Source organism: Nesoenas mayeri (genome assembly GCF_963082525.1).
Source record: "Nesoenas mayeri genome assembly, chromosome: 17".
NCBI lineage: Eukaryota > Metazoa > Chordata > Aves > Columbiformes > Columbidae > Nesoenas > Nesoenas mayeri.
The window spans coordinates 14,122,704-14,144,318 of NC_137565.1; the positions used below are offsets into that span (position 1 = coordinate 14,122,704).

The 21,615-nt window shown below is 54.8% G+C and overlaps 2 protein-coding genes across 3 annotated transcripts in view; one reads left to right on the forward strand and one right to left on the reverse strand.

The window, feature by feature from the left end:
• AIFM3 (AIF family member 3) overlaps window positions 1–715 on the reverse strand; it is a gene marked incomplete at both ends in the record, with an annotated part of 35,281 nt that extends 34,566 nt beyond the window's left edge. For both annotated transcript variants that reach the window (XM_080355563.1, XM_080355562.1), the window contains one exon: window positions 685–715. In XM_080355563.1, coding sequence (XP_080211689.1) covers window positions 685–715 — 31 coding nt within the window. The remainder of the gene's footprint in view (window positions 1–684) is intronic.
• Window positions 716–15,087: 14,372 nt separating this feature from the next.
• The window catches only part of CARD8 (caspase recruitment domain family member 8), a gene marked incomplete at both ends in the record, with an annotated part of 8,454 nt that continues 1,926 nt past the window's right edge, over window positions 15,088–21,615 (forward strand). The window contains 9 exons of the mRNA XM_080355016.1: window positions 15,088–15,346; window positions 15,879–15,995; window positions 16,187–16,251; window positions 16,551–16,616; window positions 17,410–17,465; window positions 17,548–17,768; window positions 19,078–19,337; window positions 19,918–20,043; window positions 20,801–20,945. Coding sequence (XP_080211142.1) covers window positions 15,088–15,346; window positions 15,879–15,995; window positions 16,187–16,251; window positions 16,551–16,616; window positions 17,410–17,465; window positions 17,548–17,768; window positions 19,078–19,337; window positions 19,918–20,043; window positions 20,801–20,945 — 1,315 coding nt within the window. The remainder of the gene's footprint in view (window positions 15,347–15,878; window positions 15,996–16,186; window positions 16,252–16,550; window positions 16,617–17,409; window positions 17,466–17,547; window positions 17,769–19,077; window positions 19,338–19,917; window positions 20,044–20,800; window positions 20,946–21,615) is intronic.

The window sequence follows — 21,615 nt, forward strand, 5'->3', positions numbered from 1 at the left end:
CAGACCTCCCCCTCACCTGCCAGTTTCCCGCCACGGGCTGCACCGCAGCACCTTCCGCTCCTCTGTACGCCACCTCCGCCGAACCACCAAGAGTGGGGAGCCCATTCGGCCCAGGTACAGCAGGAGCGTGCAGAGCAAGGGGAGTATCCTACTTGTCCAGGTGCCTACAGCTGCTTTCCCCACTGGAGGCAGCACACACGGACAAGCTTCATCAAGAAAATCTAGAAAGCAGAGCGGTCCCAGGACCTGCCCTGGGTGGTGGGACTCAGAAAGCACCGAGAAATCGAGTGGTAGGTGGTCTTGCTCCTTCCCTGATCATTCCCTTCCAGCAATGACAACACAAGGTCTGGTCAGTGAGTGGCAAAGCGGTGGCAGCAAGGAGAGAGCTGGAGCCACACGAACCAGCTGGGGCTGCAGGGGCAGCTCTGCCCAGGCACTGCGGGGGGTACGGGAGGTACTGGGCTGGGATTGCGGGGTGTGGGCTGAGCTCAGCCCCGGTCCCTGCACCGCCACAGCCCCCGCACGGCCCCCTGCCTGGGAGACAGAGTGCCCAGGAATTCGAGGGGATTAATGAGCCGGTAATCCTCCCTGCGGGAGCCGAGAATTAACATTCCCCCGGCCACTGCTGACCTACTTCTCCCCCCAGGGACACTGTGACAGGGCGCGGAGCTGGAGGGCGGTCACCTGGTTTGGGCTTTGAGAAGCATCCTCCCATGGCGGCGGGCGGATCAGCGAGGGCATGGGCACATCCCCACCGACCAACCGCCTGCTCCACCGTCCCGGGCTCCAGGCGTCGTCCACAACCTGCGTTGGGTAGAAAAGCTCGGTGAGAAGAGGTGCCGGCGGGGAGGGGAAGGCGAGGAGCGCTGCCGCCCGCACGGACAGCGCGCACGGCACAGAGCACGGGGGTGCACGGAGCACGGGGACAAGTCACACCGAGACACACACGCCCCCAGCGACCTGAGTGACACGGGGAAAATGTGGCGCTGGGGCCACCGGCCTGGGAGTTGACAGTAAATTCAGTTATGAAGTTTATAAATTCAATCATCCTTTCAAAGTTTAAAATTACAAAAGCCCTTGTATAATTTATGTTCAGACTTCAATAACTTTCCAAGACCTACGTTTGGTAATTAAATCTCTAAGCACATAGGTCATAGCCCAAATACAGTTATTTTACCATAAATACATTTCAGTCAGGTTATTTTGCTTTTATTATTTGGTGATGGAAAAAATAAATCTACTTTATTGCTGGTCCTGCAAGGTTCCCCTTCCCAGTAACGCTCATTCCTGCAGAAACCCCATTCACTTTGGAACAATTATTTACTTGAGGCCGAGTTTTCAATATCAGGCCATTTTGCACCAACTCCCCTCTATTTTTTTTTTATACTATTAAGACAACATTTTTCACATATAAATGGGCCTGGTAAATAGTCCACTTCAAGTTGTGTTTATCTCATTAGCCTTGACTGATAGTGCTCTCAGATTTGGTACAGACTAAGAATTAAGATAAATCTTTTTGCTTATATGCCTTGACTGAAAACAAGAAAGATTAATACAACACAACTGGCAATAAATAGAACATCTAATTAATTTTACCCATTTGTACCTCTACTTGAATAGCTTTACCATGGGTTTGACATTTATTTTTCACAAAACCTCCCGATGTGGGTAGGAAGTTAAAAGTGTTTCCAAAGGATATTTTAACACAGGCAAAGCAGGCTTTGTGCAGCTTAGAAAGTGCCTCGAGATCTTTCCAATGAAAAGAAAATACAGAAGTGCCAGGAAACAGACGCCAAGCGCTGCAATTTCTCGCCTTAAACACCAACTCATAATATCTGGACATATCCCTCTGTTTTCAGCGATATCCCTCCAAAACACACACACTCCTTCCCGCACACCTTCCAGCTCCCACTGTGCTGTGCGTGAGTGACCTCCGCCAAGTCCCAGGCGCGTTGCAGGAGCACCTTCAGAGCCTGGAGCAGGTTGAATGAGTAAGCCAGACTATAGAGGAACAAGAGACCACTGCAAAGTGAACACGTGCCATTCGATAACGGCTACTGAGGGGTACCCATGTGGGACAGACTATTAACAGGACAAAAATTACACAAGCTTGCCTGCAGACTGCAAAGAGTGTGGAGCTGCGGAACGAGCTCATTTGCAAAGGGGAACCTCAAATGGAGCAGGAAGAGCAAAGAGCTCTCTCACAAGAGCATTCAAAGAAACCAGCAAGCCAATATTTATGCAAGAGCAAATGCAAAACAAAAGCTATGCAAGATGGTGCACAAACATGGAGGAAGATTTGGGAGCACTGGGGAAACACGCAGCAGATAAGTCACATGCAGTAACTGCTGTGTGGCCCTTCGCCAAAACTGGCAGGAAGAAAGGGAAAAGACTCTGTATCAAAGAAACAGTCTCAAGACATCAATATATCAGTGATACAGGACAATAATTTAGTGTAAAATATACAATAAAATACCACGCAAAAGGAGGCAAGAGGTGAGTGATGAAGAGGAGCAGGTGATGGAGGTTGAGCTGGGAGGAACATCCAGGACATCCTCAGCATCAGACCAGAAGGGAAATAAAACTGCACATAAGTGGGTTCATACCAAAATGAGATGCTGTGGTGAGCAGAACATGCCAATGAGACAACGTGAGCCACGCAAAGGAGAGCAAAGAGAAAGCTGAAACAAAGATACTGTCACCTACACAGAGGCTGGGCTTTCTTCCGGAAGGCAACCAGCCTGTCGGAGGTCCGCCACCACCCACCGTCACAGCCCACTCACGAGCAAACCAAACCCCTGCTAACCCGGAGCAGCCATTTGCTGTGGTGGGTTTCCTGCAGCAGAAAGCGGCCGCGGTGCCGGCAGGGGCTGCGCTACACGCAGGCAGTGAGGCCTTGGGGTGCTGCACCCCTGGGGGAGCACAGCGGGACCCCCAGCCAGCGGGTGGTGGGTGGATGGCAGAAGGGTGGCTCCCAAATGTGCCTCACCAGAGGACACCTCCATCTTCTCCAAGCCCCCAAAGATGCTGACGCACAGTCCAAAGGACTGGTTTCTAGCTGGTCTGTCTGGTTTTACGAGGGAGTTTGGGGGGTTGTCAGAGCTCCTGTCCCTGAGTATCAACCATTTGTCTTGAGATGCCTTTGCTTTGTTTGGACCTTAATGATGGCAATTGGAAGCCATCCCCTCAGGCCTGCTTCTAATTTCCCCACTGATGTCCCCTTGGGCCTTTGGGAGGCACAGGCTGTGCGCAGGCTGACCAAGCCACCTAAAATCTCCAGGCTGTGCGGGTCGGAGCAGAGGACAGTGCACATTTCTGGGTGTCCTTCCTGCATTCCTGGAGTTAACCAGGTAGAAGCAAAATGGTTCTTGGTACAATTTCAGCAGACACTACAGGAGGAGAAAGCATCTGGCTGCCCACAGCCTCATTCCCAGCAAGCCCATAGAGATGTTTCAAAAAGTCACCTGAGACCCAGCTGTTACAGAAAGGCACCAGCACGCCCTGCCAGACCAGCTCATGAGACACAAAGGGCACTGCCAGCTGCATCCAGAGGTACTGATCTGGAGCTGGATCCTGCAGGAGTCATGGCCAAAATCTCCCCTCTGATAGGAAAGTGAAATAAGCTCATGTACAAAACAGTGTAACTGAACCCAGGATTATCCATAAAACCTTGCTGGCTGTTGAGGTGTAATGCACTGACCTATATGAGGTCAGGCAGCTGACATCCATCTCTCAGTAAACCAGTTCATAATCAGTTCCCTGAACAAAACACCACTCTGTGCTCCACAACTGCACAGGAACACCTTCAGCATCTGCTCAAAGACAGCAACAGGGAGTGCACTGTCAAAATATGAGGCGACTGTCGTGGCGCTAAGGAACATACTACCCCATCTCTAAGAACGCCAGTGTGAATGGGGAATCAGCCCTGCAACAGATTGTCTGCAAAAGAGGACTCCAGCACCACCCAAAGAGAGCGCTGCCCAGGAGCACACCCCAGAGAAACCACCCTGCTCCCACTCAGAGGAAACAGGGAAAAATAATCCAGCAAAAGAAATGTAGAAAATAATCCAGTGTAGAAAATAACCCCCAGAACTTCCACTGCACAGCTGCAAAACTGCAATATTGCAACATCACGATTTCACTGCAGGCAAGGGATCTAAAACCAGAAGAAGGATCATGCAGCTCGGCCCAGATGTCTATGTCTCTGACAGTGCCCACCGGTGCCCATGCCATGAGCAGGCAAGAACAAGGCAGGCACACGGTGACATTTCAGCCCATGTCTCCTGCTGAGTTCAGGCAACCCATGCACAGATCAGGATCCAGAGCTTGCACCGTTTCTGAGACGTGGCGCAGTATGATGGAGCTATTATTAGCACTGTATTTCCCTCTCACTGCTGAGCCCCAGGCTCCCAGGTTAAGTGAATGTTCTGCTGTGACTTCAAAATACTTTCCAAGTGGCAATGTGGTAAGTATATAAGTATATATTATGTTGCAGGTATAGTTAGTATCTCCCCCCAACCATTATTTTGTGTTTATTGAAACAGTGCCATTTTATCACCTGCCCACCAAGGTCCATCATATCCAGCTGCAACATTTCACATTCAGCAACTGTTTTGCTGCTGTGAATAATTCTGTATTGCCTGCCTAGAAATCTGGCATGTCTGAACACTGAGCCATGCCCAGTGACACAGGCATCTCTCAGACACACCAGTTTGCAGTCCAAGCTAGCTCCAGATGGGGATGGCAGCTGGAGACATGTCCATGTGGAGCACTGTGCACAGACAATTCATGACACTGTTCACAGAGTCCCCTCAGCCATGATTCACCTGCTGTGGAAGGAGGTCCTGGTGCACATGGACACCAGCTGCCCCTGTGGTCTCCCCTGGCTCCTCCAGACGCCCTCGCTGAGCTTCTGGCTCTGCCCTCACCTTTTTACAGACATCATCCTGATCCAAGTTGCCCCCCGCCTGCTGACCTGGCCAAGTGCCACCACAGGGAGAAGTGAGGAGAGAGGGCTGCTTTTCATCCCCTTCCCACTTGCCCAGAACAAGTCCCCACCCCTGGCCTATTGATGTCCCCCAGACAGACTCCCAGGGCAGCTCTGTCCCCTTCCCACCCCACTGAACGCTTCCTCTCAAGCCCTGCTCCACATCTCGCCTCCTCTCCCCACATCTTCTCCCATCTCCTCAGTGATGTGGAGGTTCCCAGCGTCAGCAAGTAGAAGTGATCTTCTCTCACCAGGAGCTGGTGGGTATCAGGCCAGAGAAGGCAGGGGCTGTGGTGCTGACCCACTGCTTGCTCCCAGAAAAGGGAGCCTACGTGGGGGCTGGACCATAGGCCCACAGGGCCTTTGGACGGAGGGGCCAAAGATGCTGGAGCAGCTGCCAACTCCTGAGGATCCTGATTGTAGCTACCAGAACAAGAAATGTCTCAATCTCTGGGTTTTACAATCCCAGATCCTCAAGGCTTTGCAGGGACATGGCCCTGGTCCTCCCACAGCTGCACCTCCTCCACTGCCCTGTCGTCCTCTTGGGCCAGACTCAAGTCAGCCCTGGGGCTGTCTGGGGACACAGTTCAGTTTCCCAAGGTGTAAGGGCTCAAGAATACGACCATCAGTCCAAGGTAACCAGACAACAATGGGAGCATCCTGCCACCACCAGCAACCAACCTCCAGTCTCCCCGGCAGTTCAGCATCATGAGCTCAGCCAGTCTTCATCCTCTCTTGATTTCCACTGGAGACAGGTTCGTCAGGCAGGGGGCTCCCCCCCACAGCTGGAAATCCCTGCATGATCTCTGCCATGGGTCCAGCAAACCAGGCTGCAGGTCCTGCATGTTGGCAGGGACCAGCAGGCTTGTCCTCTCCACACAGATCTCCACCACAGCTGAACTCTCTTTGTGGTGCTCTGCAGGAGGCTCTGGAGGAAACCTGAGAGAGCACCTGGAGGATCTTTGAAAAGGTTTCTGAGAAGCCACTGGAATTCAAAGTGACCAAATGGGACATCTGGAACCTGCTCTGTTCCCAAGGAGATTACTTCTGTCTCTTCATTGATAGCACCAGTCTGAAGAAAAAGGGCTGCATGCTCACGGAAAGCCATGCCTACGTGAGTGAGGATGAGGAAGATCTCTTCTAGGACACACACCAGGATCTCAGAGCAGAGATCAGCAGGAGATACCTCCTAGGAAGCCATTCCTTCAGGATGAAGAAGAGATCTTTCCCAAGGTGGAGGAAGAACTTCTCCATTTGGAACACTGAAGAAAACCACAATAGAGAAGGCAGATAGCATGGGTGCCCAAGATACCTGTTTCCCAAGAGTGGGATAAAGGACCTACCAAAGAGACGTGTCACCACTCAGCAACTTTTAGTCCAGGGAGGGCAACATGGTAGCCCCAATGCAGTTGTGGTCATTACCATGCTGGTCTTCATTTCCCATCAGGATCTCTGCAGTTTCTGCCCTGTCGGCTCCATGTCACTCCTCTGCCATTGAAAGGTCTCCTCCTTGTAGTGGATGCTGCATGTCCAGCATTCGCCCCAAGGGCACCAAGGCTATTGGGAGAGGTTGGGAAACCAACTGGCAGCCTCATGTGCCTGTGGCAGGAGATCCTGCAACTGTTAACAGGCATCACAGGCTGAATCCCCCTTCTGGGAGCACTGCACTGAAGAGCTGTTGTGTAGCCACAGGATCACAGTATCACAGTATGTTTGGGATTGGAAGGGACCTCAAAAGCTCATCCAGTCCAATTCCCCTGCTGGAGCAGGAACACCCAGGTGAGGTCACACAGGAACATGTCCAGGCGGGTTGGAATGTCTGCACAGAAGGAGACTCCACAACCTCCCTGGGCAGCCTGTTCCAGGCTCTGGCGCCCTCACTGAGAAGAAGTTTCTTCTCAAATTTAAGTGGAACCTCTTGTGTTCCAGCTTGATCCCATTACCCCTTGTCCTATCATTGTTTGCCACCGAGAAGAGCCTGGCTCCATCCTCGTGGCACTCATCCTTTATATACTTATAAACATTAATAAGGTCACCCCTCAGTCTCCTCCAAACTAAAGAGACCCAGCTCCCTCAGCCTTTCTTCATAAGGGAGGTGCTCCACTCCCTTCAGCATCTTTGTTGCCCTATTATGGAATAATGTAGCCTAGAAGAGGTCTCTAGTGTCATCTGATCCAATTCCAGTTCTGAGCAGGGTGAGATACAAGCCTGGACCTAACCTTAATCCTGCTTTAAGCTTTAGAAAATGGACCCAATGCCATTCATGACTTGAGAAGGCCTACTAACACCTGGAGGTCCTCAAGGGTAAAAAGCCTTTTCAGATGAGTAGCAGTGGAAAAGGTTGAGACTCACTGGTCTACAAGGAACAAGAAAATCCACTCTTGGCTGTTGGAAACCACTCCAGAGCTCCCCATCCACACCTTTTCCACTGCAGGATGCAGCACCCATTAGAAATGGGAAGTAGAGATGTTCAAAGATGTTCACTCTCTCAACACTTTGCAGCACCTAAAGGTTTCCTGGGAATGACATATTTTCTCCCAGGCCCAACGCTCTGGAGTGTTTTGCCATGAGCCCCTGAGGTGCCTTCAGTGGAGGAGGGGAAGGGGGGGCACTGCTGGTGTGCACTGGAGCCATGGTAGCCCCAGGGGGCAGGCAGCAGGTCTTGCTCACATGCTCAGGAACAGTCGATCACCAGTTCTGGGGTCAGGAAGGAATCTTTTTCCCCTGGGCAGACTGGCACTGGTCCCCGGGGGTTTTTCACCTTCCTCTGCAGCACTGAGCATGGCCCCTTGCCAAGGCTCCTGGGGGCCATTTCTGGCCAGGGATCCCCTGCTGCTGCAGAACCAGGAGTCCAGCTGTGCCCTCCCTCCCTCCGCCTCTCTTCCCTGTGGCAGCTTTGTTTTTCTAGTTTTCAGTCATTTGTATCATAGGTCTTCTAAGGCCATGTCCTGCAGTTCCATGCTCAACAGGAGCTGCTGGTTTTTAACTGCCCCTGCATACAATAAATTTTTCTCTTTATTGTATCTCAGTTCTGTTGTCTGCAAACATAAGCCCATTTCTGCCTCAAGAACTTTGTCCTTCAGAAGCATTATCAGTTACTGCAGATAACTTTTGGACTCACAGCAATATCATCACCATTTCAAGAACTCAGCACTCTCGGGACATCCCTGGATGTCTCTGAAGAGTCCATATCAGATCATGCCAGAGTCACTTCTTTCCTGTTTAGTATAAGGATATTTAAAATGTCTCTCACCAACAAGCTTATGCCCTGCGTACTTAGATCTTACTAGTTGCCACAAAGCACCTAGATCTGAAAGAAGGTCCTATGGCCAGAAGAAGAAAGTCTGTGGAGGCACCTGTACCCAGGGACAGCATCCAAACAGACACCTGGAATTTTAGGAAGGACCCTGATCTCTACCAATAATGGCTTTTTTTCTACCATACTTACTGCTCAGGGGATAGATTCTGGCTGGTTGTGTTACGTGGCTGGTTTTCTATCTGAACCCTTCACTGTGGTCAAAGTCAATCTTCAAAACAAGCAAAACTTTCCTACCTATCAGCTTGGACACACGCTGCCTTGTGCTCCTCAGTCCCTCACCCACCAGCAGGCAACACCATGGGCTGGGCACACCAGGGAACAGAGGACACACGACAGCTCCGCATCTCCTGGAAGGCTTGTCTGCAAACAGCCTCACCTGCTCTGCAGAGCACACAGGAACAGGTGTCTTTTCTAGCCAGCCAGATGTGGCTCCGCAGCTGCGCCCCCAAGCAGGGGCACAAGAGGAGGGGGCGGCTGGAGGTACTTGCCACAGTTGCAGGGAAAAGCTGGCTCTGACTCTGGTCCCTGCTGTGGAAAAAAACAACCCTTGAACTCAAACCATACCCTATCTACCACAGAGCTGCCTCCTTGCCAATTCTCTGTACATGGAAAATATTATCTTCATCACAAGGCCCAGCAGGAACCGTGGAGCAGTCCCAGCAACAGACCCATTTCAGACACACCCTACAAACGAAGCGAAGCACAGACCCTACCACAGCCTCTCCAGCACACCCCATAAGGCGCAGCGTGTCCTGCAGAGCAGCCTGGGCTCTGGTCCTTGGGCTCAAGGCACCTCCGCTCCCCACTGAGTCCTGAATGTCACTGTGACCCAGAGCCCCTGTTCCCCAGCCACCTCCTCACCCCACGCGATGGCAGCCAGCAGTGGACGCTGTGTCCCAGCCCCACCATTGCACCACACATCACCCTGTGTGGCTCCACCCCAACCAGGTACTTGCCCACCCTGACCCACCACATGCCTGTCACCACACCACCAGCCCCCACACACCAGACTCACACTGCTGGTGTCCTCCTAAGACAAGGGCTTCTCATTTCTCTTACTTTTCTGGGGATTTGCTGTAGTTCCACTCCCACTGCGTTTGCTGGAACTATGAGGTGGGTCACCACCCTCCACCAGGTCCTTCCATGTCTGGCACAGGAATGTTAGAAAGATTTAAGAGTGGTGACTCTACGTCCCCCTGTCCCTGACGAGTAAATCCAACCTGTCCTTTGTCATCACATGAAGGTCAGCTCCTGTTTCACTCCTGGTCTCCCTGTGAACAGCTTCATGCCCAACTTCTCTTCCATCTCTGCTCAGTGGTGCAGGTCCAGCCACTGGCAATGCTTTTCACCTCTGCCTCCTCAACGTGTTTCAGCAGCATCTGCTGCCTCGTGGGCAGAGACCATTGATAAAAATACACAAGGTGCATCCCAAGAGTCCCAGCACTCCTGCCTCTGCCCTACTACCCTCCTAGCCCCCAGCACCCCTGCCATGACCCCCAGCACCCCTGCCATGCCTCTCCAGCCCTGCCAGGGACAGGTTTCAGCCCAGAGGGCCAACAGCACCCTCCTGCTGCTGACCTCCTTCCCTCCCCAAATGCAGCCAGTCTCCACGGGCCACCAGTTTGCAGCAGTCCCAGTCTGTCCCGGCACAGCCTGGCAGGGCGGGAGCTGGCACAGACCCGCGGTGCACAGACCGTGCTCCCCACGGCGCAGAGCGGGCAGTGGGGAGGTGGCACTTGGGCTCTGGTTGTTGTCTGACCACAGCTGCAACTACAGTGTCACGCAGCCCACAAACACCTTCCTGCTGCCTTCACTGCCCTGCAGAGAGCGACTCCACCAAAAATCAAGGCAGCTGCTGGCACAAAGTCCTGCTGACTCCCGAGCTGCCCGTAGCCTCCCTCTCTGCCCACATGGGGTTCCATCCTCCACCCACTACACCACGCCAGGCACAGTCAAGCTGCCACAGCCCACCAGCACATGGAGAAATTTCCCAGTTTAGTATCAGGAGCTCCAGTTCCCTGCCAGGTCTGGCTCAGCAAACTGCCCCGTCTCGAGGAAGGGCTGGGCTCTGCTGCCAAGGAAAGCAGGTCTTTCCTCTGGAGGTGGGACTCTGAGCACAGCTCAGGCATGGCCAGAGCATCGGGGGTCCCAAGGCTCTTCCCCACACCCCACGAACCACGCCGTGTGCTCCATGTTATCAAGGCAACAGGGGGCAGCCCTGCTCTGACCCTGGGGAGGGGCACAGCGTTCATCTGCCACAAGAAAATTGTGGAAAGACACAGTGGGAGGACAACCAAGTCACAGAAAAGAGCATGACAGAAGACCATGTTTTTAAGACAGGGAGAACTTGTATTTTTAAAATAATTTTGTGGTGAAAATAAATAGCCGGGTCTCCATCCTGAAGTTATCATTTTTTTTCAGGAATTGTACTACAGAGGATGAACACAGGCGTCCTACAGCCTTCCTCCACACAGCCCCCAGCACTTGCACAGACCAGCCCCCCAGCATGGGATGCTCAACCGGAGGAAAAACACTCATTAGTGTAACCAAAACCCGTCCCTCCCCCTCGAGGATGCTGCACCCATGACACCCTCACAGCCGTGCCGCTGCCCACCCCCTGCCCACGCAGCAAAGGAGCCAAACTCAGGGCGGCTGGCACACAGGATCCCCCTTCTCTCCTTTCCCTGACACCCCAACCTCCCCTGCATCTCTCCAGCCATCTGCCCCTTTTCCCACAGACAGCTCTCCAGCCGGTTCCCACTGCCCTCTGCCCAACCTGCCTGCTCCCAGTTTCCTGACATTTCCGTGCCCATCCCCATCCTCCTCCCTGGCCCCGCTCCAGGGTCCCCCAGCTGCTGACACTAGCAGCTCTGACACTGTTAGAGTCCAACCAGACCCCTCCTGCTCCTTCCACCACCTCTCCTCCCCAGGAGCCCCCCGCTCCTGCACACCCCTCAGCACACCCCTCCCCAGCAAACCTTTGCCTTTCCAGCTGCTTCCTGGCAAAAACCGAGATCTGCTTTGACCAACCTGGAGCAAACAGCAGATTTGGCTTTGCCAGGTAGTTTGCTTTTGGATGGCCCCAAGAAACACAAACAAAACTCACTGTGCAAAACACCAAAAGCAGTTCACAGCCCCACTGTCTGCATGGCCCTGTCTCACAGAAGACAAAGAGGGATGTGTCCTGGTGCACTTCACCTTGTCACCTTGTCACCGGCAGTTTGTGCCAGCAGCAGCACAGAGAGCTACAAAGCTGCTGTTCAATGTGCCCCACCAGCTCCCGAAAAGAAGCCCGGCGGGAACACTATGTCAGACTACAATTAGCCACAATTGTTTTACTGGCTGCTGCTTCAGCAATTTATAGGCTCCAGGTTAAAGGCTCATTCAGCAGCGGTGTCTTTGCCACCCCCCTAAACACATCCTCTGCAAACTGCATAGGAAATATTCTGAAATTAATAATCAAACACGAGACTTTGTTCAGATCTCAAAGGTACACCAATAAAAAGTGCAAATGCTGAAAATTCTCCCCAGGTGCAGACTGCTTGATGCAAAAATCAAAACATTTCACAAAGCAAAAGAATTTTAATTCTCAATCTCTCTACTACAGGCAGCCAAGTCCTTCCTCTTGCTGCCTATTGCTGCCAGTTCACGATGGAATAAGTAAAAGCCGGGTTCCCTATAGAAGCTGCAAGCAGTGCAGAAGGAGTTTATTAGGGCGATGTTTTCCAATAGTAACAGCTAAAGCACACCACCACCAAATCTCCATCCACCGCACCAGGAGACTGACGTTCCCTCTCAGAGGAGCCCGTGAGGTTACCCACACTTTGCTGATATCATTTCCCCAGGCACCCACAGAACGGCAGCTTTACACCTGCAAGTATTGCATGGACTGTCTGCGTTTCGCCAGTCCCCCAGCTGCCGGTTCGGGACACCGGGGCTGTTTGCCCGGGTGGGTTCACAGTCCCCCAAACCAGGGAAAAACAAACTTGGAGGACACGTGGAGGGGGCGAGGGGGGGACAGGGACCCAAATCTGGAGGTTCAGTAGAAACGCGGCTTCTTCTCCCCGACCGCAATCGCTGTCGCTCTGATTTTTTAAGCAATTGCTGCATCTCACGCGAGATGCGAAAATAAGCGGCGCTCCCGCAGCGCTGCGGCGGCCACCGGCCACCGGCCACCGCTCGCCCGGCCCGACCCGGCCCTGCCGGCAGCTCCGGCTGCAAAGGAGCCTCCTCGCCCCCGGCATCCCCGCTCCTGCGGGGCACCGGCGGATGCCCGATCCACCGCCCGATCCCCCGCCCCGTCCCCCGGCGCGGATGGGGCCTGGGCAGCTGCGGCCAGCGGCCCCGCACCAGGAGCGCCCCCGCTCCACCAGCCCCGGGCCGGGACCCGCCGCCCCCGCGCTTACCTGGGCAGCAGCGGCGATGCCGGCGCGGCGGCGGGAGCGCGGCCGCCCCCGGGCGGGGCGGGGCGGGGCGTCCGCCCGGGACACGGCACCGCAGCGGGGAGCGGGTGTCCCCGTCGCCCCCATCCCGCTGCTCCCGCGGGTGGCCACGCTGGCCCCGGGCACGCGAAGAGGCATTTTTGCTCCCTCTCCGTCCAGCGGGGCTGGGCACCACCGCCTGCAACCGCGGCTACTTCTGCCCTCCTGGAAATGACCCGTCCCGTCCTTTCCCTGGTCATTTCGACATTTCCCCGCTGGATTCTCGTCTCTGCTCTCCCCTATGCGGACAGGGATCTACTCCCCCGCCCCGTGCCTGGCACGTTCCTCTGCTCCCCACTCCACTCTTTTCCTTCTCCATCACCCTGTTTGGCAGACTCTCAGCATCTCCGTGTGCCTTTTCTTACTGCGTGCCCCAAATACATCTCTTCTTTCCTTCTATGACTTTTGAGACAACCTTGCATACAGTGGAAGGCTTTTTCTCCCCCACATAAAGATTCTCTTGGGTCGCGGCTGTCTTAGAGACTCTGAGTATATGAATCTGCGAGGTTGTCCAGCTGGTTCACTGCCCTCTCATACACAGCTTTAGGTCCTTGCTCCCTGCTCCCAAAGAGACACGAGGCTTAACTGGGCTGTTCAGCTGCAGATTTCGCTGCTGTTATAAAACTACCCTCAGATGGAGCCTGCAAATACAGGAGCTCCAGGAAGCCACATCCTCCACAGCCTTGCGAGAGGGACTGTGGGTCCTGCTGGAGCTGCCTCAGTTTTAAGCAGGAGAAATGACAGCAGGAGCACTGGGTACGTCTGCAGGCAGTGGAGCAGGAGCATCCCCGCATATGGTGCTGTGCCTGCCTGGGGCTCGGTGCAAAGCTCATCCCATGGGACACTGCACCTGGCAGCAGAACACATGACGGCCAACAGCCACTTCCGTTTCCACAGCTGGCACGCAGGATTTTTGAACTCTCGTGTGCAAAAGCACTGCCATGCAGCTGCCAAGCAAACAGCAAGGATTTGGCCTTGGAAGGAATCGATAAATTGCTTTGCAGGGAGTTCTCCCAACAGCAAGCTCTACTGGCAGGCCACGGACACTCAGGCTCCACTGAAATGATGAGTGTACAGGAGTTGGGGCTGTTTCACTGCACCCTACAGGGCCGAGCACGTGTCTCCAGGTCAGGGATGTGGTCACCAGCAGCACCGTGCGGCTGCTCTGTCCCAGGAACAGCGCTGGACGTGGCTCTGCCTGCAATGGGGTGACTGAGCCAGGGCCAGCACCCGTGAGGACAGGGCATGTGGGCAGCCTAGTCCCGAGGGGTGGCCGCGGGTCCTCCCCTCCCCATGAATACTGCAGAGCAGCTGGTCAGTGCGCGGCTCATCGTCCTTGCTTGGAGTGCAGCCCTGGGCTCCAGGCACTGAGTCCCTCACCCTGACTCCGCTCCCGCACTGGGCTCTGCCTGGACCGCAGGGTCAGACACTGAAATGTCCTTGCTGCCCGTCTGCCAGGGCAGAGGGTGCCCTGAATGTCGCCAGCAGGTCCTGCTGCTCCTGCCTGGCTCCTGCACTGCACGGGCACCCTGGGGTGCAGGGCAGGGTGCTCAAGCATCCTGGGGCTGTGAATCTGCCCCAAGGGGGACAGTGCTGCCTCCCTGGGGACTGACAGGGCCACGCCAGCCGTGCCAGCCACCTGCCCACCATGCTGCCCACCCTTGGCTCCCTGCAGCCCTGAAGCAGTCAGGGAGCTGGCAACCTGTAGCCCTGCACATCCCACCACCCCCAAATTAACTGCCCCCCACGCCACTGCAGTGGACATGAGGACAGGCTGGCCCCCCGCAGCCCCAGGCAGGCAGAGCCACGTCCTCCCCAGCTGGCCAGGGCTGGCAGGAAAGGGGGGGCAGGGGTGTGCTGGGAAGAAGGGGAAGGGCAGGTGCTGCAGTGACCAGTGAACCAGCAGGGGACCCTGTGCCAACCCCAGACCTGCTTGCCGGCCTGGATCCAAGACTCTGCTGCCCTGGTCCCTTGGCAAAAAGCTCTGTCCTTGGCTGCACAGCCCTGCACAGCCTTCCCCGGGCAAGGAAAGGCTGGAGCACGAGCCTGGTGGGGGAGAAAGGGAGAGAGAAGATAACAAGGGACAGAGGTTGTGTGGATGCAGCAGCCCAGGGCAGAGAGCCCAGTGCAGGCAGGGAGAGAGACCGAGCAGGCAGGGGCTGCGGGCAGGAGAAGCACTCAGCTGAGGCGGGAAGGAGCTTCGGCAGTGGCTCAGCCCTGACATCACCCAGTGCTTTCGATTTCTGGGGAAGTGACGTAGCCGGAGCCTCGGATCCTGTGTAGTGGCTGGAAGAGGCGCCATGGCGGAGCAGCAGCCCACGGCCGACAGCCCTGCAGAGTTCCGCATCTTCGTGAAGACTTTGACTGGCCAAAATCTTGCGGTGCAAGTGTCTCTAGATGACACCGTGCAGGACTTTCAGGTCAAGCTGAGCGCACAGGACTCCTCCCTGGGCCCTGAAAGGGCATATGCGATCTACAATCAACAATATATGAATCAGGACCTGACTCTGCGATACTATGAAATCAAACCTGACTGCACGGTGTTCTGTGTAAGAAGATGTAAGTACAGGGTGGCTGGAGGGAGGTGCGAGAAGATCTGTCTGGAGGCGGGAGAGGTGCAGCGGGTGCAGTTAGGGTGTCTCCCAAGGAGAGGACCTGGCCATGGCCGCGGGCAGGAGGGAAGGGGCAAGGCGGCTGCAGCCATGTGTGCACCAGGGAGCTGCAGGAGCACGCTGGCACTGCAAGCTGGGAGAAAGGCGAGGGCCCAGGGAGGCACCTGGCAGGAGGATGAGGAAGCACTTTGCTTCTGAAAGCTGAGCAAGAAATCTGGTCTCTGTACAGCAGATGGGAGGGATTCAGGAGTGCGCACTGGCAGCATGTCCTCAGCCCTGCAGTGCGCTGCCCTCCTGGGCCCGGCCACTGGGTGGGATTCCTGGTGCCCAGCAGCTTGGTGTGAGTGGGCTCAGACCCACAGGAACAGCTTTCATAGTAAAGGCATCAAGACTTGGGAGAAGACGGGCAGAGGAAGGGATACTCCTCCGGAACGTGACCTGGCTCCTGAGCTCTGCTCTGCTTTGTGTTGCTGTTGCAGTGCGAGGTGGTAGTAGTTCAGCTGTCAAAAGTGAACTTCCAGGTAAAGTCATGCCCTGGTACGAAGGTCATGAACCTATACTTCTGCGAGAGACGGCCATCAAGCCACGGCATTTTGGTGAGCAAACCTCTGTCATGATTCATGCAGGATAATGTCGAAGCTGCGGTAGATGTAGGAGCCACACAAGGGGACCAGTGTGGCTAATGGGATCAGGAAGGTTGGGTGAAACCTGCTTGCAGATGGCTTCTTCTCTCAAACATGAGGCGAAGAATGACAATGTCTTCTTGTTGTTCCATTCAAAAACTTAGACCTATGGAAGCTGGTGGCAGACCCTCATGAATCTCTGCCAGCCCAGGCCTCGGGGAGCGCAGAGGTGAGTTCTGGTGGGACAGGGTGCCCGAGGCTGTTGTGCCACAGTGAGGAGCATCGCGGGGCTGAGGAGGACGGCATGGCTGCAGCACAGGGGCTCACAGCCGGTCCTGAGCATGGAGGGTCCGGTGCTGCCCATCACCACTGCAGAACCGCTGTGGGGGGCAGGAGCCAGTGGGTGCTGCCCCTGGTCCCAGGACAGGGACCTCTCCCTGCCGGCAGGCCAGGCAGGCACAGCGCGCAAGCATGGCTGGAGGGGACAAAGACAGCTGGGGACACTGACACCCTATGTTCCCCCTGCAGGCGAGCTTTCCATCGATGAACCCGGGCTCATCACCGCAGGGAACGTGCAGGAGCTGCACGGGGGAGGTAAGGGCTTTGCCAAGGGAAATGGTACAGCAGGGACTGGCCCTGGCTCTCAGCTGGGAGCCTGAGTCTGCCTTCAAACCTATTGTTCGCAGCAGCGCTGCATCCTCCAAAAGAGTCTGGCCTCTTTTGCTATGCTAACTCAGCACATGCTCCCCAGTTTTCCAGTTTGTGAGACAACAAATACCACTTGATTCCATCCCAAATTTATTCTGGCTGCTAAACATCTCATCTGCCTGTGGCCACTGACCTCTCTGCTGACGCACCATGGCAGAGAGAGAACAACCCCAGGCTTTACCCACAAGAAAGTCATCAGTTAACAATATTGTCTCTCTCTCAGCAGACAGAAACTTTCCTAGCTGGAATTCTCATTTGCAAAATGCATCCTAAAAAGCAGTGGGTGACACACCCATGCCTCCCTCACCCCGGTGCCATCTACCACCATGGGGCAAAGGGTTCAGTCCTCCCGGCTGTGCCTGCATGCAGGATTTCTCTTGGGCACTGCTACAGGGTTCTGCAGTAAAGGGGTCGTGAGCCTCAGACAGGGCCAGCGCTTGCTTCACATCCCAGGGCAGAGGACTTGCCAGTCAATGATTTTTCTGGGCTCTTCACTGCTGGGGTGATGACTTTGCGGGCACCAGGCAGCAGCTGCTGCTCCCCTGCTGCTGCTTGCGAGGCTCCAACTCCCACGCCAAGCAGCATCGTGTTTCGCTGTAAATCCCTGCACGCCTCCTGCAAGCAGCACCCAGTGTGCAACACCCCTTTCAGTCCCAAACTGACCACACTTGTGTTGCAGGTGCTTCCAGAAGTGACACCAAAGATAAGCCGAGCCTCTGGGAAGACCATGTACCAGTAAGAGCTGTTGGGTGTAGCGGGAGCACCTTCCAAAGCCCTGTGCCAGGTGGCATGAGCCTGTCGTTCCTCCCACCTGCAGAGCACACCTCCCTGGTGAAGGCATCTTCCAGTGCTCCATCACCGGCCTCAGCTTCGAGGTGAAGTCAGCAGTGACCGTCACCTACAGATACGCCACCTGGACCCGGCACCTCAGTAGGGATGACCAGGAAACGTGGGTGCCCGCCGGACCCCTGTTCCACATCGTGGTGCAGCCCGGTGTCGTGCAGGCGGTGCATCTCCCCCATTTCATCTGCCTGGCAGGTACGGCAGCCGCAGGGACCCACGTTTCCAAAGCCACCATCTGCACAGGGACATCTCTGGCTCCTTGGAGAGAGACGTCTGTCCAGACAGGGCCAAACTGTCCCTTCCCTCCAAGGTCGCCTGTACTCCCTCGTATTCTTCTGCTTTGCTTTGGGTCCTTCATCCTTCCCTCACTTTCTCTCAAGCCTTCGCAGTGGTCCCTTCCCCAGCTCCTGCTCCACACCACCTGTCCCTCCTCACCCACCTCTCCTCCCAGCTGCCATGATGACCCCTGGGCACTGTCCAGCCCAGCTGCAGATCAGCCCCTGGGCTCCCCTCGAGAGTTGCTCAGCCCTTTGCCCCTGTGGCCGCTGTGGATGCCCATGGCCACCCCTGCTCTGCTCCAGCGGGACAGGAGCCAGCCGGCTGCGCCCACCCACAGGCTGGACCCCCGTAGTGGGATGGACTAGGCCAGAGCTGGCCTGGGCAGGAGAATAAGTAGATTGAAACTGTCCATTTTCAGGCAGGCAGCAGGAGAAGCCACAAGGCTTGGATGTGGGTCCTGTGCCCTGCACTGCTCTTAATGAGCCGCTGCTAACGAGCAGAGAAGGTGCTGGGCTGTCAGGCACACAGACAAGTCCCAGTGCCCCGTGCTGGGGGCTCTGACACAGGCCCCGGCTGTGCTGGCCGAGGGACTCTTCCTGCCAAATTCGTGTCCTCTTCCAAAACTGAGCCGTTTCTTGTCACTGGGTTCCATGTCCCGCCCAGGGCCTGGCAAGTGCAGCTGTGCTGGCCAAAAAGTGGCTCTACGCACTCTTCACTGACACAGCCGTGCTATGCACAATGCTGTAATTATATTAATCTGTCAGGTTAATAGCAAAGTGTGCTCCAGAGACAATCCCAGTGACTGGGAATCAGCAGAGCTCTCTGACCTACTGATCCCTCGGGATGGCACCTCAGGTTGTTCAGGCTGCTCTGGTGATCAAAAACTAGAGTGACTGGTCACACAGTGACCGTCTGCCTCGCCAGTACGTGTTGGTGTGATGCTTGCACGCAGGAGGCTGCACGGATGCAGTCTGACAATTTTCACAGGCCCAAGCGGCCACCTTCAGATTTGCAGTTTTCTGAGCCCACAGGAACAATGCCAAAGGCCTGTGACACTCTGCTAAACCCAGGAGACCAGGGCACACATGGGACCAACAGCTAAGCATGTCATCCTATGTGTGCACTTGTCTTCTTTCTGATGCTAAAGCCTCCAAGAGAAGGAGGCAGCCTGGTAAGTTGCCAGGGTGAACAAACAGAACCTTGTTGCCTTTTCTGTCTCTTGCAGAAAACATAGATACCAACCTGTGCTTCATTGCCCATTTTGAATCTGGGAAGATGACCCTGCAGAGACCAACAAAACTGATTGCCTTCTCTGCTGTCCTGGAGAATCCCAGCTTCTCACTGCTCGGGGTGCTTTGGAGAAGGTTACGTTCAACCTTAAATTCATTTCCTATGCACTCCTTGGTGCTGATCTTCCACCAGCTCAATGCTGCAGACACAACTCTTCACCTCTACCTCATCCCGGACGACAAGTCTGTGAAGCAGGTAAGGCAGAGTGAGCTTGACTGTGTTAAAAACGGATGATATCTGCGTGGCTGCAGCACCAGGGACTGGGTTTGATAGCCAGAGATGCCTCCACTTTTCTGCCACCACACTCTGATTTACATACGGTCCTGTGCCCCCATCTCCCACAGGAGGAGCATCCTTGCTCCTGCCTCCCCCACTCTCCTCTTTCCCAGACGCTCCAGGAACCACTCCGTGTTTTTGGCTGGGACGGCCTGTCCTGGCACAGCCAAAGCCGTGGCACAGGGTACTCTGCAGCACAGAGCAGATGCAGGACTTGCTGGCCGCTGCCAGGCACAGCAATAGGTGGCGGCGTACCAGCCGTTCTGCTGTGCACAAGCCCTTGCCCTGTCTCCCAGAGCCACAGCGCGGCACCTGCCCACGGTCCCGCCCGTGCCCAGCGGAGCTGCCCGGCCCCTGAAGCGCAGCTCTGCCTGGAACGCACGCCCCGTGCTCTGTTCTGACCGGGTCACTCTCTTCTCCTCTTGACTTTCCGAGGGCTGCCTGCAGCTCACAGCGCTTTCTTTTCTCCTCTTTTAAAACTGACACTTGATGTTTACAGGCCGTTGAGGAACAAGAAAGGAACTGGAATTCAAGACTTATTCCCAAGCCTCCTCCATTTAATCCTCTGTTCTTCGGTTGCTCTTATCGGGTGACCAGTACAGGATTCGTAGACATAACACCTAATGTAAGTGTGACTGTTCCTTTTTTTGTTTTTCTTCAATGAAGCAGTAAATACAAGAGGTGTCTGTCCTCAGCCATGTTCTTCTACCAGAATCTGTGTCACTCGGTCTCAGAGCCAGAGGTGCAGGGAGCTGTACTGGTTACAACTGGCAAAGGTGTCTCATGATACACATCCCCAGAAAGAGCACAGAGCTCACCCCAAAGCCCCAAAGGGAGGTCTCCAGCTTAATTGACAGACAGTCTTAAACACATGAATAACAAGGTAGGGTTTGGTTTTCCCACCTCCCAAATCACCAGGTAGAAGCTGGGGACTCTGTCTTGACGAGCAGTTGTAAAGACAACAGAGCCAAGCTCTCGGCAACGTCAGATAAAAGTGCTAAAAGCCATAAGTTGCAACCTGGGAAGTTCAGGCTCAATCTTATAGAATCTTTTACCACTCAGTGGAGATGCAGCTGTCAGAGAAAGTTAGAAGGGCGTGAATCTCTGCTCTTTGAGCTTCTCCATACTCAGCTAGACAAACACCCAGCTGAGCACACCCAGACTGGACATCGGCCCATCTTTGCGAGGCAGGTCAGGTAAGACACTCCAGGGGTCCCTTCCAACCACAATTTGTGACACTGGCAGCAGAGCAAAGCCCTGACATGTGCATCTTCCCTTGTCTTTCCTCTTGCTGGTACGGCCAGAAAACACAGGATGATGTATGTGAATTCACTGCAGCTCCCCATGGAGAGACAGACTCAACTTGCTTCTTACCTTTGCAGACAGCATTGCCATTTTGCTACAAGAGTCCAAAAACACAGCAGCTCTTTGTTGAGATCTACATCAGGAACATGGATGAGGAAATTAGTTTCCTTATGACAGACACACGCAATGGCACCGAGGTCTGGAGGGCATCACTGAGATCAGGTAGGAACAGCAGGTCCACCTGGGGGCTCGCTCACCTTCTCAAAAGCAGGGGTACCACACCACCCAAGCAGACCTCACGCATTGTGTGGTCACAGTTGTCCAGGTGTCCTGCAGGGAAAGCAAACTCTGCATATGGAGCAACTGGCTGCTGCAGAGCAGGGACCTGAAAGGACACCCCAATGTCAGCAGACCAGAGCTTCAGGTTTAATGTGGAGTTTCAGAAATTGGGGATGAAGGGAGCATGACAGTATTATCAGAGTCACTCTGTTCTCTTGGCTACAGTTTGCACAGAAATCTGACCTATCCTTTAAAGGCCATTAACATAATAGACACCCACAGACTTACCTGTGCAACCACTGTGCAATGCAGAGGAGGGATGGAGCATACCAAAATTGTGGTGAATATCAGGGTCTCAAAAAATAGTTTTCCAGGCAGCACTAGTCTCCCAGATTTTCCTGCGTGTGACTCCAGTCTGTAAAACAACACCCAGAGCCCACAGGTCAGGGCAAGGCCAGAGGGACCACTGTCTGCCTTCATCTTGCATCTCCGCTCCCAGCTGCGTCAGGATCGCAGCAGCAGCGATCCCGCTGGTGGAGTGGGCACTGCTCTCTTGTGGCACCCAGAGGCCATTGCTTGCAGCTGCTCTGCTCTAGGGCTGACTGTACTGACC